Genomic DNA, 18,867 nt, shown 5'->3' on the forward strand with positions numbered 1-18,867 from the left:
ACTGTCATTCAATCCAGTGAAATGCTTTCTCAGCGTCAAAAGATGCTATTACCACAGGACTGGCATCATTTTTCATCTTAAAGAGGATATTAAACAAGCACAGCAAATTCGTGCAGGTGAGCCTACTGTACTAAACATAAAATAAAACCACGCATTGTTCAGGATGAATTATTTTAATGCTTATACTTTGAGTCAATTGGCCAATAACTTTGCCAATTTGTTAATACCTGCATTTAGGAATAAAATGGATCTATGTAACCTATATTGCTATATGTTTCAGTCTGTTTCAATGTTGCCACAATCAGCACCCTGCAGTCAGGGAAGTATCTGCTGGTCAGCACCTGGTTTGCATAATGTAGTGTTACAAAGATGAAAAAAACAGCCAACATCAGCTGGCAAAAAAAAAAAAAAAAAAGTTCCCCTTTTGAAATGTGAAGGCTAACCTTGTCTAATGATTACAAGATTTATGAACAATTCAATAGCAATAGACTATGAAAGTGATAGGTCAGGCCACGTGTACACAAAGAGTAAGCAGCTTTGGGTGAGATAAAAGATAAGGCAAAGATCCAGCTTAGATCCAGAGCTATATTTTCAAGACAGCCCAGCATGCTGAGCAGTAACGTCTTTATACAGAAATCCTCAGGTTTAAGTTTAGGAACATATTTTAATCATGCAGATTTGAATAAATAGCCTGCCTTTTCATGGATCTTGAGGTCCAGGTAGAGGGAAACAAAGATATTTCCCTTTACACCACTTCTTTATTAAGATTCAGAAATTATATTTCACTTATATTAGGTATGATCAGGGAGCATCCATTGTATACCATACTTTCTCTGTGCCATCTTCAGCTTCTAAATCCTGATTAGCTGGCTTGAAATGTCAGCAGCCATGTACAGCTTTAGACCACACAGATTTCTTTTCTGTTTGTGTGAGTGAAACTGTGCAGATCAGACTCACCATTTTTGTGATGTTTTGATTGACTTCTATCTGTGATGCTAAGACATTGTTTATCCCTGACACACACTTCAAAGTGCTTTCCACCCTTCACTGTTTCTGTATTTGCTGCATATACTCTTTCTGCCCTCTTTTAATCCCTTCCCTTCCTCTCTCACCCTTCAAATATATAAAGCTGTGAAGAGAGCAGCCTTTCTTCTGCATGTTAGTTAATAATATCCAGACTGTGAAACTAAAACTTACAGTACAGCATTTCTAATTAATCAGAAAGACATGTTGTAATAATATAGCTACAGACAAGGAGCTCTGCTAGCAATCACTCGGTGTTCTGTTGGAAAGCAGCTTGCCAAGCAGACCAATCATTGGCCAATTACATCATGGAGCTCTGTATGGAATGGATTTGGTACATACGTGGTAAAGCAGATGGTGGGGAAGAGTAGCCAAGGAGGACCTAGTCCAGCTGCTCAATGGCTGGACAAAGAGCAGTTAAAAAAAAAAATAAAAGAAAAAAAGGAAAGAAAAGAGCTCAGGTGGTTTTAGTTGAAGATGAGGACGGGGGGATTTGAGAACAGTTCCTGTTGGGTGTTAGTTGTAGATGTAATGTGTTGGAACAATTAGTACAGGTAATTTGAAAGCACTGCAGTGATCATGGCTCCTGGTTCATGGTTTCCAGTTCAGGTCTCCATGGTTTCTTATAGGTCCTTGTGCCTTGGTGTCTAAAGAGGCTATACAAAGCAAAAAGGGCTGAGGAAAGGAAACTGCAAACCAGAGTTGGACCATATGCCTGAAACATTTGCTAATAGAGGCTGGCTCAGCTTCTCATGAAATGGGCCTGTGCATAGCCTGTCTTTGTTTTCTGATGAGAGTGAAGAAAACAGTTTTTTCCAATGCACATTAGTTTCCCATGTGTCTCATCAGTTTTTGATAACTGCTAATGGTAATTCAGAAAAGACTGTGAGGTTTCATAACTTATGGTAGCTAGAAATGTGCAGAATCAGAGTCAAGTAATGTTCTAAGCCAGTATTTGTGTGAAGCCACTTCCCACCCAATTCTGCTTGTACTTCTTTCAAGCTGAGATGGGAGAGGTTGCTATTCCATCAAATCTCGGGTGATGCTGAAAAATAAGAATTTTTGGGTTTGAGAAGTCAAGAAGGTTCAGATTTCCAAAACAGCCTTCTAATTTTCAATGCCCAACTTTAGGCTTTGTGGGTTTCAATGCCCAAGGAACTGAATATTCACAGCTATAAGGTGACAGCTTGGAGTTGAGTGAGTAACATTCCTTACCTTCACTACACAACAGTCTTCTGGAAATAGGGATGAAGCCACATAGATTTTGTGAGGACTGATTAGTGTGTAGACAATCCTTAGTGTGAATAGTGTGAATATGAATAGTGCTTACAAAAAAATTTTTGAGGATCCAAAGAAATTTACAAAGTCAGTTTGATTAAAATGATTGAGCCAGCTATACAAACAACACTGGTACATAATTCCTTCTCTCCTCACTTAGGAAGAAACACTGTCCATGTTTGCTTACAAGCAGGATATTAAAATATATACCAAATCTCCAAAAGCAATGACTCAACAAACACAGAGCAACAATTACATTATTTCATACTAATATATCATGCCCATTTTTCCACTTCTCTGCTAAGCTTTGGTTCTTCTTTACTATTTGCAAGTTCTTGAACCACATCCCACAGTCCTTCAACCCAGCAGCCTGCTCAGGAGTTGGAGTTGATGTGCAGATGGACTCGAGCTTCTCTGCACAGGCTCCAGACTGGGTGATGTGAGCCAGCTTTGTCCCAGAAGGCTTCAGTCACAGTGATGTGGTTCTGTGCCTGAGTTAATGTGCCAGAAGAGACGTGCTTTCACATTCCAAGCTCTGCATTTTCCAGACTGATATTGCTTAGAAGCAGAGGAGCTCTCATTTATCAATGGGCAGAAACTGAACCCGCCAAAGTGGAGGAACCATTGCTGGAGAGTGACTCGGGATTGTGACAGAGATGAAGTGGTAGGAGACTGAGCAGAGGAAGCTCATACAATGAGCAAGAACAGCTTGTGTCACGTTACCACCTGTTCCTTTGACATCTGAATTTATGGTCTAAACCGTAAATGGCCTAGGGCCTCATTTATTTGAAGTCAGGATAGAAACAGCACATGCTCTACAGAGCTCAGCTTCACGTTTCAAGTACCAGGCACATGCAAAACTGAACAAACCTTATGGAATTTGGGGGCTTTTGGTAACAAATAAAATTAGATACCATGCAAAACTATTGTAAAGGAGAAGACATCAAATTAATCCCATCTAAACTAAAGTAAACCATAAACAAAATGAAAAAATAAAGTTAATAGATAAATATGAGTGTTTGAGGCCAAATGCAATTCCCACCAAGGAAATGATTAGATGGCAGAAAAAGTACTGTGGCAAAACTCCAGTTAGTATGTTCCTGGCCCTGTAGTCTATGGGAGAGGATAGACGTATAATCATCACCTTGAATAAAATATATTTCGTCACTGAAAAGTATAGGATTTTTTGAAGTTCTGTCATTTGAATAAAAACCATGAGGCAGGTGGGGATGACAAAAGCTAGGGAATGTGATAACATGTATTATTAGCAATTCAAAGAAAGAAGGGTACAGCTGCTGCAGAAAATGTTGGATCCAGCTCTGCAGCTGAGCTGAACTTGGTCCTCTGCCCTGAAGTGTTAGAAAGAAAAATGAGTGTATGTAGCCATGGATTTGCCCTAATCCATGATTTGAGGATGCCAGTAGACACCCAAGATATCTATCCTGTATGGAACAGAGAAGGCTTGTTTTCTGTATTTGTTTAAGAGTGACAAATACCAATAATATGGCAGAAATATTTAAACAAGGACACAGCACATTGTAAAGGAAAACAATCCATCTGTTTCAGCAGCTGGTTTCAAGCATCCAGTTAGGTATCTATTGCAGTGAAGAAACTGTCCCACTGTTTCAGGCTAGTTCCTACAATACTCATTTATCCTGGCTAGAAGAGTTGTCTAGGGTGCTTTGCAGGACCTGATTTGGACACTGGAAGTAATTTTATAGCTGTTCTGTACTCTCTTGTAGGTTTAGATTCCATGTCCAATTGCAATTAACCATGTAAGCTGCATAAGCATGGTCTCCATATTTTTCAAATGACTGCACCCCAGCATGAGATCTCTGGTGTCTGGTAGCAGAGGTCTGGCTCTGCAAATGGCCAGAACCAACATTGTCTTAACAGGCAGCTCACCTGAATGCAGAGATCCTCCCTCCATCTCTGTCAGCCTCCTTGGGAAACTAGAGTACTCAGGACCTCTCAGCAGTATGGTGAGCCCCCAGGATTTTATTTATGTGTCTGTCTCTGGAGTATGCTGGGTAAATGGAAGACTTTTGTACATTACGAAGTTGGCCACTATGTCATTTCAGGAGCACACACAACTCAAGCTCGAAATTGCTGAGCTATGACAGGAGTCACTGACAGCTACCCTCACACTGTACATTAACAGACTTACTGCTCTGAATTAACACATATGCATGTACAGTGATATACCATGTGAATAGTAAAAATGATTCCTCTAAACCAGTAGATAGGAACAGTAGCTATTACATAAGATCTGTATAGCTTGGTCACCAAAGGGCTTTGTTTGATTCTATGACTGTGCCTTTTCAGCTGGATGCTAGTGAATCCCCTTGTTGCCACAGTTGTTGTTCAGCCTGTCATCATAAGCAATGTTTGTGTTTGTGTTGGAAATAGCAGGAAAGTTTTCTATCAACTTTCTAATACTACATAAAGAACTGCAAACCAATCCATAAGAAGCACTTATCCTTTGCTTCCTTTTTTGCTCTAATGTTTCATGTCCGATATCTGCTTGGTAAGGTTTTTTTTTAAGTTTAGAAATTCTATTTCATTTAAAACTTTGAATTCCTGTTGGTGCAGTTCTTCTCTCTAAAGGAGCAAACATAGGTAAACTGAAAACTGAGCCATTCAGGATCCTCTTAAGGTCTTGTATATTACAGCAAAGATACTTCATATTTAAATTTTTCCAATCTCTCACCAAATCATAGTAATGATGTCCTGAGTTGCTTTAGTCCATGTGTTAAATCTCTACCCTGTTTATAGACAGCATATATGCCTTCCTTCTCTTGTTTTGGTAGTGAATGGTAAAACAAAAGGCCATGAAGAAGTTTCTGGTCATGCCTGTTTTGCTTCCACAAGTGGTACTGGGTAGACTCCATCCCAAGCCTCCTGTGCTAATTTCTTAATCTTCAAAGTTTCTGACTTTGGATGAGGAATTTTGAGTGCACCCTATATTCCAGGACATGTCTTGTTTAACTTCTAAAAAAGTGATTAGCATGAAGCACAGTGTTTCATGTGTGGTTTTAAAGCTGATGGGTCAGTTCAGTTGAGCTAGACTTTGTTTCTGAAACATCCAATACCTTTATTTAGATTGGGGAGAAAACTAAGAAATAAGAAGGAAAAACCAGCAGATTCAGCAGATCTTATCTCACTATTTCACCCTCCTGTTTTCATTTGCACTTCTATTTCCATGCAATATTTCATTTCTTTATGCATCTATCACTGTTTGCTTCTGTCAGAAGTTCAAAGGCAGCCTGCTTTCATAAAGGAGAGGCAGTATTGACTGATCTATAATATTGTTTCTACCTTTTTTGACCAATCCTCAATGCATATTTCCAGTTTTGAGAAGCATTTCATGAATCACTGGGCAGTTTGAAAAATCTATAGTGTAGGCTCATTACTTTGCTGGCTGCTGAATGTTTTCCATTGGTTGTGTTGCAAGGCAAAAATGCAGCCCTTTCTCTCAGGAAAAAGAGGTTAAAATTTCATATATACATAAATAATAAAACAACACATGGAGGTGATATCAGTGTGATATATTTTGTTTCCTATATGCCTTTGACTGCCCTGCTGTCCATTACGCCACACAAACTCCCATCATATCCCAACCTCCTTAGCACATTTAGTCTTGCTTTTCTAGGTAGTCAGTCAAAAAAAGCTTGATTCTTTCCTCTGAAATGTGGCACTCCCAGCCATCCTCCCAAATGTCACTGGCTGCAGGCCCAGGACAAGCAATATTCTGTTCTATGCTCATGATCATGGTCTAAGCTCAAACCTCATGAGGCTGCAGAAGTGGGAGCTTTATACTTCCAAGTGAGCGTCTTGCCCCAGCAAGCAGAGACAGATAAAATGGCTGTAGGAGTTTATTTCAGCAGGACCAGGAGGCCCAGCTCCTGAGGAGACAGATCCAGGGCTTCACAGACCACAGAATATAACGGAAATGTCAAAATGATGCAACTTACCAGGAGTCACTTTTAGATTAATTTTAAATATTTAACAAATATTTTCTCATGTTTCCCACCTATTGAATCTTAGTAACTCAGAATCTGCATTTCAAAGGCATAAGGATATCAGTGTGGTCCCGATACAGTTAACATCTCCCCTTCAATCTATTTTAAGCACTTCTATCACCAATATTTTTCTAAAAAACATCTTTATACACATAGTGTGATGGGAATGCATTGAAGTACTTTCAGCACTCCTGCAGAGTGACATGCAGAACTCACCTAGAGTTTAACTACTTATATCACACCAGATCCCTTTTCTTCTCATTCTTTTGTGAAGGGCAGTAGATAAACAAAAACTTCCTTTTTCTTATTCTCTTTAGAATTAGGCACAGATATAAATCAGTTCTCTTAAATATTATCTTCTTTTTCTCCTTTTTTTCACCAAAGGAGCCACACTGCCATCAATGAGTCACAAAAGAATTAAACATTTAAGACTGTCTGTGCTTTTGTTCTGGGGAGGTGACAAGGCTGAAGGGTAGCTGCAGCTTCCAGTTTAGAGGCACTCTGTGTACTGACTGCATGTGCAAACGTCCTTCCTCTGGTCATGGTGGAAAAGAGACAGGGACAGTAAGATCATACAGGTAGTAGACAGTGCACTTAGGGAAAACAACATCTGTATCATCAACAGAAACACCAACTATCTCCCTCGTCCCAAATTCTGAGTATTCTGGCTACCAGCTGCTGAGGTGCACTGGCATAGAGGCTCCACCACTCAAGTACTCATTGCAGGCCACCCATCATGTGGAAAGCATGTTTGTAATTGTGCATTATCTTAAGGTGTAAATTATGCTGTATAATCTCTATATAAGCTTCATGAGAAATCAGCCATTCATATCTTGAAAGGGTTATTTTATATCTATCTAAGGAAATCTCTGAAAGACAAACTGGGCTAAAATGCATTAGGAAAAGATAGTTATTTCAGACATCTCAGGGGAAGTTGCCATTTGAACAGTTTTATTTAGGAATCAGTGAAAGAGCTCTGTTGCTCCAAATCCATTGTCAGTTTTGAGAGGTTTGTCTCTCTCTGCACCACTACTTCTTACACGGTTTTCTCACTCTGCATGGATTTTTATGTTGTCATTAGCATCTTAGGTCCTCCTGAAGCTGCCACAAGCAGATTTTTATTCCATATGGCTATTTTGTCAGCCTTTAGCTACAAGACAGATGAAAATGGGAAAGGTAAGTTTGAGGAGGAGACATCCCAGACCATTCCATGCAGACGAAAAACTCCATCAGATTTGGTTGAAAAGCCTTACTACCACTCTGCTACATTTTCTCCTGGGCTAGGGAAAGCAGTTCTTCATGTTTTAATCTGTCTTTAACCCCAGCTCTAAGAAGGAATAGAAATGCATGGATTGTTCATTATCCCTTGCATATAGAAAGTAAAATGGTTTAAAGAGAAAGTCAAATGGACTTTAAGAAGTTTTCTGTATTGACTCATTTCCAGGTTGATTAAATGCTCATAAATGCAACCTATGCTCTTCTTCTTGCAAATGTAGCTATTGTGCATACAGATTCATATTTACATGTATGCAGATTCCAATAGTGTTAAAAACCCCAAACCTCCAGATAGATAGAACTATTAGTTCATAGGAATTTAAAATTAAATTAAATAGCTGGGCTGTTTTCCAGATGATTTTTTAAGTTCCTGTGCTTACAAAAAAACCTCTGTAGGATTTACATTACACTACTGTATTTGTTTCAGTGAGCATTTGACTGCCAAGAATACGGTCTATGACCAAAATGGCAATCTAATTAAATATTTGACAAGCAGAAAGCTGGACATTATTCAAGTCAAGCATTAAATTAGAAAATTTAGTTTGTCTCCTTTATCGGTAGATTTTTAAATCAGCCTATTCCACCAAACCCCTTAAGTTTAATGAATTTGGTCAGACATACTGTGTAACAGATGTCTTACATACAGCCATGAGCCTAAATCATAAAAATGATGCTTTGCTTTGGCACGGCAAAATATATAAGAAAGACACAGAAAGGTCAGTCAGCAGTAACCTGCTTGCTAGTAGTTGAGAAACAGCTCTGTAAAATGCATGAGCTGCCGTTTGTAGTCTCTTATAGGAAGCCTTGGAGAGCCACAGATAATTTGCTTTCAATGATTCATCAAGTTGGCCCTTTGTTTCACTAATTTGAGTGTCAAGTGCAACCACATAATGAAGAATTACCAAGACCTGATAAGATTCTTCTTACATTGCTGTGTTTGTCTGAACAACTGGTTCTGTTGGAACCAACCCTACAAACTGCATGAACAGCAAGTGTGTGTGCAATGGGCATCCTCTGTGAAATGGCAGAGCATGCTTATATCCGCTGGTGAACCACACCTTCGTGTTTCTTTTTCCTTTCTTAAAAGACACTAATTGCAGCATGCTGTGCCCGTGCTAGAGATGGCATTTGTTTCACTGTTAGCCCTCCAGTGAACTAACAAAGAATTAAAATGGATTTCAATGACAATTCTAGCCTTGAGAAAGCTGCTGTTGTGACCATGGTTGAGTTACCTTGCTGATAGTTTTCTCCTTAATATAACTCTTAATATTACATCAAAGAAATACTACAGTAGGTTAGATGTGAGGCCATGTCTTAGAACTAGTATTTCGATGAGTAATTTCAAGAAATAACTTCATGATTAGGAGATAGAGTTTTTTTAATGCTATCAGTCTAATAACTTACAAGAGATCAACCCTAAAAATGGCTTGTTTAGAAGGGGCACATTTATAAATGTGGAATTCTCACAGCAAAAGATCTATGTAATTTGAGGTCTGAAAAAGTTTTCACAAGTGAACTATACACTATTAACACAAAAAAAAAGAATAAAAACTTTAGAAGGCTGCTTGTGAGAGTGGGAAAATGTCCGCCTTCAGAAACCAGAGAGATGGCATGGGGAGCAAGTCTGTGAGATTTGATTTATGAGATGAAGAAAGCTTCTGTCAAAAGGGTTTGAAACCGGTTGTTACAGCTTAGGCAAGATTGTGTGAGGGGGTATTGTCAGTGCCGCACAAGGAGTTGAGGGCGTCGATTTTTTGAATTTAAAGTATTGCCTGATTGCTGCCAGCTCCAGGAAACCCAGATAGCGGTGGGAGAAGGAGAAATTTTCCGCTAGGGAAAATACAAATAATGTAACGTGAAGGTCGTGCGCCGGTACCACAAGCAGGACAGAGGCCTGGGCAGAAAGGAGGCAGGAATGGAATTAGTGTCTGCCCCTGCTCCTGCTCGCTCGGGGCCGGAGAGGCACCGCCCGCCCGGTGCCCGCCCGGTGCCCGCCCGGTGCCCGCCCGGTGCCCGCCCGGTGCCCGCCCGGTGCCCGCCCGGTGCCCGCGGCGATGCCGCCGCTGCCGCCCCCCCGCGCCGCGGGCTCGGCAGCGGAGCAGCGCCGAGCGGGAGGCAGAAGTTAACTTCCACCTGCCCTGAAGTCGCCGCTGCGCCGGCAGCAGGAGGCGGAGGCGGAGGCGGAGGCAGGCGGGGCAGCCGAGGACCCGGCTCTGGCAGGCTCCGAGGGTCCGGCCGAGTGTAATTCCCCCCTAATCCCCGCCACGGCGGCGCTTCCCTGGCCGAGCCATGTCTGCGGCTTCCCCGCCATGCCGAGCCTAGCGGGGAGCGGGAGGACTGGCGGCCGGGAGGCGCACAAAATGAAGACCCTGATGGTAAGTGCATTGTTGGCACGGCTCATCCCGGCTCCGGCGGCGGGGAGGAGAGCAGGGGAGGCGCGCAGCGGAGCTGCCCCGGGCACCCTGCACACGCTCCAGCCTTGGCCGGGCTGCATCTCCGCGGCTCTCCGGGGTCGCGCGAAGGCGACCAAACCTTGGTGGCAGCGGCCAAGAACTTTCCGCCTGCTTTCTTTTATTCGTGTTGCTCGTGGTTTGGGGGTTTTGTGTGTGTGCGTTTTAAGGAGCGTACAGAAAAGCGATCTGCTTAAAGGACGAGGCTGGAGGTAGCTGGGCGGGTGGAAGCGCTACGGTCCCCAACACTCGTTAAAATGCACGAATGAGATGCCCAAAGAGGGTCGACGGCACGGGGATGAGGCGCGGGGTAGCCGGGCGCACGGAGGAGAGAACAGGCGAGGAAGCAGCGCTGGGGGAGCAGCACGGAGGCGCGGGAGCGGGCTGGCGAGGAGGCAGGAGGAGGACGGAGAGGCTTCCCCAGTTCTCTCCTCGCACTTCTGCCGGGTGTGCGGTGGGTGAAACTTGCGGGTGCGCCGGCGGGGAAGCGGCGCGCCCCGCCGGGCCCCGCGGCGGGGGGAGCCCGCTGAGCCGGCTCTCTCTCTGCCCCCCGCAGCGCCACGGGCTGGCCGTCTGCCTGGCGCTCACCACCATGTGCACCAGCTTGTTGCTCATGTACGGCGGCATCGGCATCGGCGGGGGCCACTCGGAGCCGCGGCGGCAGCAGCAGGTGGCGGCGGTGCCCAGCCGCCCGCCGGAACGCGGCCAGCGCCACCCGGCTCTGCCCGTCGGGGCCGGCCTCCTGGAGGGCTACATCAGCGTCCTGGAGCACAAGGTGAGCCGCGGCCGCGGGACCGCCCCTCTCTCCCGGCCCCCGGGGCGGCCGGGACTCCGCGCTGCCCCGGCTCCCTCGGGGGCACCGGCTCCGAACCTGCCGAGCTCTCCCTCCTCCTCCCCCGGGAGATGCCCGCATCTCTCGGAGGGCCCAAGTGCGCTGCGTGCCTCGCTGCCGGGGTTGGCTTAGGCAGCCTCCGGGTGCCGTCGCGCCTGGCCCGAGGGCAGGAATTACCGGGGTCAGGAGCCGGGCTCCAGCCCGCGGTTGGGTATTTGTGCAGTGCTGCTTCTCTTCTCCCTTAGAAGAGAGGTGGAGGGGGGAATGGAGTGTTTTGTTTCTATTGTTGTATGCTCTAGGTACAGTACAAATGTATGTTTATGATGATATTAGTAAGGGTTAAAAAATGAGGTTTATTTACTGGAGGGCAAAGTCAATATAGGGAGGTGTTTATTCTTAGCTCATTTTGTCATAGGAAAGAAAAAAAAGTCTCCTGCACAAATGACCTTTTCATGCCCCTTCTGGGAAGCAGGAGTTGTCACCCGTAGTTTCCATTCTAGAAATTGGGGGCACTTCTTTAATGGTGAGCAAAATGATACCCCTCCCCTTGACAGATGAATTACCAGGCTGTACTGTCAAACTATAATACTTGTTTACCAGAGATAGGTAGACTAAGCTTTGATAGCTCACAGGACAGATGTAGTGACATAAAGTGAGCAAGGTGGCACATCCATGCCAAAGGGATACTCAGGCTTCAGTAATTTTCTCAGAAGGCAGATTCTTCTGCTTTTTGTTTGGTGTTTGGTTTGTTGCTTTCACCAAGGTCTTCCTCTTCCAAAACCCCAGCTACTGTTTAGTGCACACACATCTTGCAGTAAAAGTTTACTTTAAAAAATAAGCAAGAGAAATGAGGATTAACAACTTTCTTATGTTTTCACATCCAGACTGACAACCTTCTGAAAGATATGTTGTCAAACAAGTTACTGGGCTCAGTTTAGAGATACTGTGTGAAGAGTAGTGACTTTGATATACAGAGATTTTTATTGTTCCTTCTGGCATAACTTTCTATGCAAGAGTTATCTGTAGGCCTCTTAGCACAGAAAAATAGCACATGATGGTGCCTTGTAGGCTTTATTTGCTTTCTTACATGGTTCTCCTGGAAATTCTCAAATGTAATATCTACAAAAAAAGCAAGTTTGGCCATGGGCTTCTTACTGTCTGACGTGTACTCTTGTAATTCTTTTGTTCTTCTTGAACATGACCATAGTTATAGGTGTAGATATATGTGCGTGTGGTTTTTACATGCAGCAGTAATTGAAAAGACATCTGTGGGTTTTTTGGGATGAATGTGTGAGTAGCCTTCTGATTTTGGTAACACCTCACACTAGTTTCTCCAGCCTCATAAACAGCCCTCATTAACAGGTCATACTTAAAATCACTGTTCTATTACTTTCCAGGGTAACTTTAATGTTTCCCTGTGTTTTGGAGAAAGATGATCCTTTGGCTTTTTAAGATATTGTAATATGGCCCAAACCCCACAGATACTCCATTTCTGAATTTCATTTCACAGAGCTCATGCCTCACAGAAATAATCTGCTGAAGGTTTAATAACTTTTCCACCTAACTTCTGTGGGTCAGAAAGAATATTGTGCTCTCCCTGCTGTGTTCCCAGCTTGCTTTGTCTGATTTTAATGCACACGAGATCATGCAGAGAGCTGTGCCACTGTGGTATACAGAGCAGCAAGGACACTGCATTACCATAAGAAGACTGGGGAGAAAGGGGCTTTGTCTCTTAATAAATTTTTGTAATTTAATTTGATATTCCATGTACTTGTCATGGATTTACAATCCCAGAATACTTAGGTTTCACATGTAATAAAAAATAGAAAATGCAAAAAAATCACATGAATTTGTGGTTTAGAAAAAGAAGAATGCAGGCTTGGTGATGGTGAGAAGAGGGAGAGAGATGGCAAGAATTGAGGAATGGTGAGATGTGTTCAGAGAATGTGTGGTTTGGGTGGGACATTGGAAACTGCAGAGAAGACAGCTTGAATAGCAAGTGAAATGAGGGAATTGAGGAAGTTTTAAGGAATGTGAAGAGAACTGCAAGAAGAGAGCAAGGTAAAATTTTGTAGCTGTGGAAAGGACATGTGATGTTTGAAGAGATGGGGAGGTCTGGAAGGAGATGAAAAGTATTTGTTATTTGAGGGCAACAGGCTTGCAAAGGTAAGGCAGGAATGAGTTCAGCAATGTTATTTTGATAGCACAGAGGTGATGGTGGGAAATGACAATGAGTGGTAGATTTTTCACAGTATAGCTTCCTTAATTTCCCATATAGAATCTTGGAATTATCTCTTAGGCTGAATGACCTGAAGCTGAATGACCATCATACAAAATTCATCCTTGGTATGTGTTCATGCATGACAGGTTGCAGTAGACTGAATGTCTGGATCATTCTTGTGCTTGTTTCTGGATCCCATAATTTGCTTTAATAGGAAAATCTCCTTTTATTTTCATGGTGTTGTACCCATTCTCCTGCATTTAGTGAGAGTAAGTGGGCACATACATGTAGAAGCTGTATGACAGGTACTGAAATTATTAATCCGCAGTCACAATGTGAGTATTGACACACGAGCTGTGTATGTGGTAGTAAAGATGTTTCTCTTCAGGGATAAAATTTAACAATTGTCTTCATTGTGAAATATCACGTATTACAAATGTCTGTCACTTCTAGCAATGCAGCTCATTTAGTAGTGCTGGATGATCATGTATGGAGACTATTTGCCAGAAAATCTGGGCACTTAGTACTAAATAATGATGATTTTGAAATATGGCCTGCAATATTGTAATTACCAATTATTTTTCTCCTTTTATTTTATATTCAGTAAGAATTGTAGTTCCTTATCCATACTGTCAAGATAAGCAGACAGTCTCTGAGAATACAGTAAAATGTCTTTTTTTTTTTTTTTCCAACTGGGTTGAAGAGGTTTTTTTGCAGGAGTTTCTAGTCTTTGCCTTCATCGTTTCTGCAAGCCCATTTTTCCATGAGTCAAGCATCAGAGATAAGAACCCCTGTACTTAGCTTTGGTGGCCTTTCACAGTTAAGCAGTGCGTACTTAATTTTTGTTGAGCTGAATTCTTGGAACAAAACAAATCGGAAATGCTGTGGATTCAGAGATGCAAGTGGATCCTTGTCATTTCACCTCTGCATGTCCCAGAGTCACAGCAGTTGACAGACGGTGTTGATGGATGTTTAAAATTAATAAATAGTATCTCTTTTTGTTCCAAATAGCCAGATGTTATAGCCTAAAAAAATCTCACTTTTTGAACAGCAAATATGGTTTGCTGATAGTTATTGAGAGGTCAAGGACTGAAACAAAGTGAAGAAGTGGCAGCTTCTACTTTGAGGAGCTGTTGCTTCCTACAGAGGCACATTGAGTGTAGCACTGCTTAGCTCCTGCATCTGCTCTGCAGTTAGAAAGGACAAGAGTCCTACACTGCCAAAGTGACATCTTTCATGAGCTCTTCGAGTGTTATCCTGAAATTAAAGAGGTTTTGTCACTGGCATTGAGGGAAGCAGAATTATGCTCTTCTCTCGGGAGGCATGGGGATAAGCCTTTCTGTTGATTTATCATAGTGCTAGCTAGAAATTACAATGCTAATATTTTTAAAGCAATTACTGCATATAAATAAGAGAATGTTAATGAAAGTAGGAAACCTAGCACTATTCCAGAACTTGCAAGAAATAAATATTTAACCATTATATTACGATTGTGAAATGAATGTGAGAATATGTCTCTGGATAGTTAAAAAGCTTTTTACTCAGTATTGACTCAACAGTTGGTGCTGCAAATAAAATATGAGTTTGTCATGTATGTAATTGAATAATATTTCAAGCCATCAAGGATTTTGTTTCCTAGAAAATAAAAAAAAATTAAAATCAATCCTGCAGTCAAAATGTATGATTTATTAGAAACACTTTTAAATACCTTAAGAGCGAATTGAGATCAACATAATAATTTAAGTGATCACAATGATTTCTTAATATATGATAATGTGCATTATCATATGCAAAGAAATCTTAGTGATCCCTCTACATTAATGCAGATCAGAGAACAGTGCAGTTAATGAAGTGTTTGACGAAGAGTCATTCTGCAAATAGTGCTGCTATAGCTCCTTAATCTCTGAGTTGCAAAAAGATGCTCTTGGGTGAAACTATTTTTTCCGGGATAGTAAACTTTGTGCACTTAAAACTATGTGGGAATCTTGCCATGTTTTATATTATTTTTAGTAATTATTAAGTCAAATGAGTTTGGAATTTGAATTTTTACCTCATTAAACCACTGACGGTTTTGAGAGCTTCACTAAACCAACCTTCATAACTAAACATAGAGATGAGAAGGAATAAAATTATTTTGAAGGTTTTAGTGTTTTTTTAAATGAATTTGTCACACAACCATAACATATCTTACAGTAAAACAGCTTGTCTTGCCTGAGGTGGGATCAAGCCCACAGGGTTAAGTAAACCACATACCATAATTTCATTACATGTTCCTATTTCCCTGAAATTCTTACCTGCAAAGAAAGGAACACAAACTTTATTATGCAATTAAGGATTTGATGGAGTTTTTATTATGTGAGAGAGCCACAAGGGGGAGACTTTATTCTAGAATAACCTTGTTGGGGACACTTCCATCTGTCAGAGACCTGGGCAAGGTGGGAGTCCAAAATGCCCTTTGCTCAGTGCCCTCTTGGCTTCCTGGCTTTTTATGTTTTTAGGTACCATAGTTACCTACCACTGATAAGCTGTAGGTTTATTGAAATCCTTATCAAGTTGGCATCTTAAAAAGAAGTACCATGACAGTCAGGGAATATAACTGAATATCCACACACAGGGAGCAGAGACAATTGCTTTTCCAGATTTACCCAGCTTTTGAATAATGACTCTCCCGTCAATTTCTTTACAATTGCTTTACAATTTCTTACTTTTGAGCTGCTACAGTAGTGTGCTTTTTCTGGCTAACATTCATTTTGATGGTCCTTGTCTAAAATTTTTAGCAGTTTCTGTGTGCACTAGTTGCTTACACAGGGCAATAGAAAGCCCACAGCAATGACAACAAATTATGGTACATTTTCCTGTTTGCCAGGTTGCTTGGCATCTCTGCAAGAAACCAGTAGTTCTAGTAGGGCACTGCTTTTACTTAGAATATCTTGAAATACTTTTAAATATCTACATGTGGGTATCAAGTGCTGTGCAGTTTATACATTTATTTTATGAAAAAGGCTGTGTTTTGTAGTTGGACACATCTTTTGTAGAATTCTGACCCCAGTGTGTGCTTGAGAGAGAAATGTGTGCTAAGTTAATAAGAAAAAATAATATTTTAGAGTTAACACTGTATTTCCTAATTCTTTCTAAAACAAATGCTCTTAAAGATTAAATCTAACTAGCAGGGGTAGTGAGTCCAGGCAGAGATCAGGATCTGTTGCTTAAAAAATCATCTCAAAAGAGGACAGGTATTAGTAAATATTGAAGTGTCCCTGGAAAGTGAAAGATGCTTGGTGTGCATCTAGTGCATGTTGTTGTAAATGTTCTTTAAAGTAGTGTGATGGATAAAAACCTACTCAACCACAAGCTAGACATGTTCTGATCATTTCCTGGTGATTGGGAAGATAAAGGAGAGACAATCATTGTTGTAATACTGGAAACAAGAGAAGGGTTTGGAGTTTATACCAGATGAAGATCTTGCCCCATGTAATTTTTGACATTCTGTGATATAGCCTTATTCTTTCATAGAAACTGAAGCAAAAAAGATTATTTCAGAGACTGTATCACAAGATATTGATTATTTATTTCAGAACAAACATAAATAGTAGGTAGTCAGGTCAACAGTTGATGCAGAATTGTATTTTAATTTTCTCACATTTTAAAAAAGTCACATCTCACTGAAATATCTGATACCATATATTGATCATGATATGTTATCTTAGTTTTGCAACTTACCAAGGCAAAGCAGGTTTTTTGGTTGCTTTTTTTTTTCTTTTTTTGTTTATAGAAGAAAAACTGCAGAAGCATGAAGATGTTAATTTTTGATCTTCTTTTTTTGACAGATTCTGGATTATATGAATTTTTCACAAATTATCTTGATTTGTGAAAGGTGAAGAATGAGTAAATATGCTCTTTTCTATTTTATTAATATAATACACATAATATTTTAATATGCAGGTGCTGTCTGTTTCCCTCATCTGCTTACCTGTCTTCTTTTGTGAACATAAAAAATTCTTAATTCAATGGATATGCAAAATACTTTCAGGCAGGGAATTGGTGAAACTTTGTCTGCTGGTCAAATTTGTCTGCCAGTGAAATGTCTCTCGTACAAAGCCCTTAATTTTTTCTTCTCTTCAATTTCAGCATTAATTTCAATGACCACATTTGTATTTTTAATATGTGTTGAAGTGTATTATATTTGATAACCATTTAAAGTTGCTATATTGCACACTTCTTTTTCACATGATCTTTCACTGTGAGCATTTTAGGCTATTTTCATCTTCCTGTGAAGACAAAGTGTTCTTTTGAAGGTTTTTAATCCTTGGTGGAAGCAAGTCTGAACTAAATGAGATTTTCAATGACAGGAAATGTAATTTTTGCTCACAGCTGATGGATATCTCTCAATAGAGGTCCTTAAATTTTCCCTTTCTGCTTGTCCTGGGGCATAAGTGGATATTGAGTGTCATCCTAACTATGTGATATCCTCAAGGCAGTAGATTGCAGGTAGTTTCCTTTTCCCAGTGACCTTCCTTTCGAGTGTAACCTGTACTGCTCAGTAAAGCTCCGTGTGCACATCCCCGATGCTGAGGTGGCATTGATAGCAAGAACTCAGTGCATTAATTGAACTTCTAATTAGGGCAATTATGATCAAATCAGCAGTCATTTGGTGCTGATATAAGCAGATGTGACAGCACAAAAGCTACTTTGAAGGTGAGGTGAAGCATCATGGTCTTTAACCTCATCCCTAAGCAATCTCCATTAGTCATCGCCCTTTCTCTAACAGTTAAAGCCTGAAGTGCTAAGACCAGGTTAAATACTAAATTTCAGTCAGTTGGAAAGGGGAGTATTTTCAGTTCAAAAACTGCTATTAATTGTTCTCTATTGTCATTCTGAAAAGAGCCAAATGCAGTTAAAAATAGAAATCACATAGGCAGTGAGGGAACGAGTCAAGGCTGAAACTTTCTGCCTTCAGAGTGTCTGTTTGCAACAGAAGTGCAAAATACAGATGGAGAAGTGGAGCTCTGAGGTGACCCTTGATAGTCTGTATGAAAGCCAGAGCTGGGCACTGAGGAACAGGTACACATTGCTGTGGAGAATCCAGCACATCTGAACTGGGGTTAGGCAAATCTGGTAACGCTTTGTGTCTGGGCTGTATTCAGAGTGACACAGGAAGGTGTGCTTATTGCACGCAATAATGAGTACTGAATCCTTACTGAAACCTTGTGACAGAACTTCAGAGTAAGATTGGGCTATTTTAAAACACAGAGAGGGAAAGCTGGAACATTTAATAGATTAATAGACTATTTCTTCACAATGACAGTGTAGCACAAAGTGTTCATTGTCCAAGATGAGGGTACAGTAATGGGTTTATATGGTACACAGGCAACATAGATCAGGTTTTCTTAATTCAGATTTAATAATGCGGACTGTTGTAAGTAACACAGAACAAGAATATATAAATGTGTGTCTTGTTGAATACAACATGCTAGGAATTCATTGCATCTGTAGAAAAATTTCCATTACAGAATGGATGGTTAAGTTAGAAATAACCTAGAAGAGGAAAATGTTTCTCAATAAACATTCAGTATATTTGGAATATGCGTTTTTGTTTAGAAAATAATATATTTTGAATTTAGTGTGTTATTAGCATCCTCAGGTATTGGCACGATGTTAATATTGCAGAAACAAAATACTCTGTAAATTTTGTACTGTTAAAATATGTCTTGCCCACAGCTATAGCAGGTCATAAAAGTAGATGTAATAACACTCAGCAGAGCATCA

General features: G+C 40.9%; 1 protein-coding gene across 1 annotated transcript in view; it reads left to right on the forward strand.

Annotated features, from left to right (window-relative positions):
• Positions 1-9,749: 9,749 nt before the first annotated feature.
• The window catches only part of ST6GALNAC5 (ST6 N-acetylgalactosaminide alpha-2,6-sialyltransferase 5), a 78,326-nt gene continuing 69,208 nt past the window's right edge, over positions 9,750-18,867 (forward strand). Inside the window, exons 1-2 of the mRNA XM_063407307.1 lie at positions 9,750-9,973; positions 10,605-10,823. Coding sequence (XP_063263377.1) covers positions 9,908-9,973; positions 10,605-10,823 — 285 coding nt within the window. The 5' untranslated portion in view covers positions 9,750-9,907. The remainder of the gene's footprint in view (positions 9,974-10,604; positions 10,824-18,867) is intronic.

This window comes from Prinia subflava, chromosome 10 (assembly GCF_021018805.1).
Source record: "Prinia subflava isolate CZ2003 ecotype Zambia chromosome 10, Cam_Psub_1.2, whole genome shotgun sequence".
In the NCBI taxonomy this organism is placed as follows: domain Eukaryota; kingdom Metazoa; phylum Chordata; class Aves; order Passeriformes; family Cisticolidae; genus Prinia; species Prinia subflava.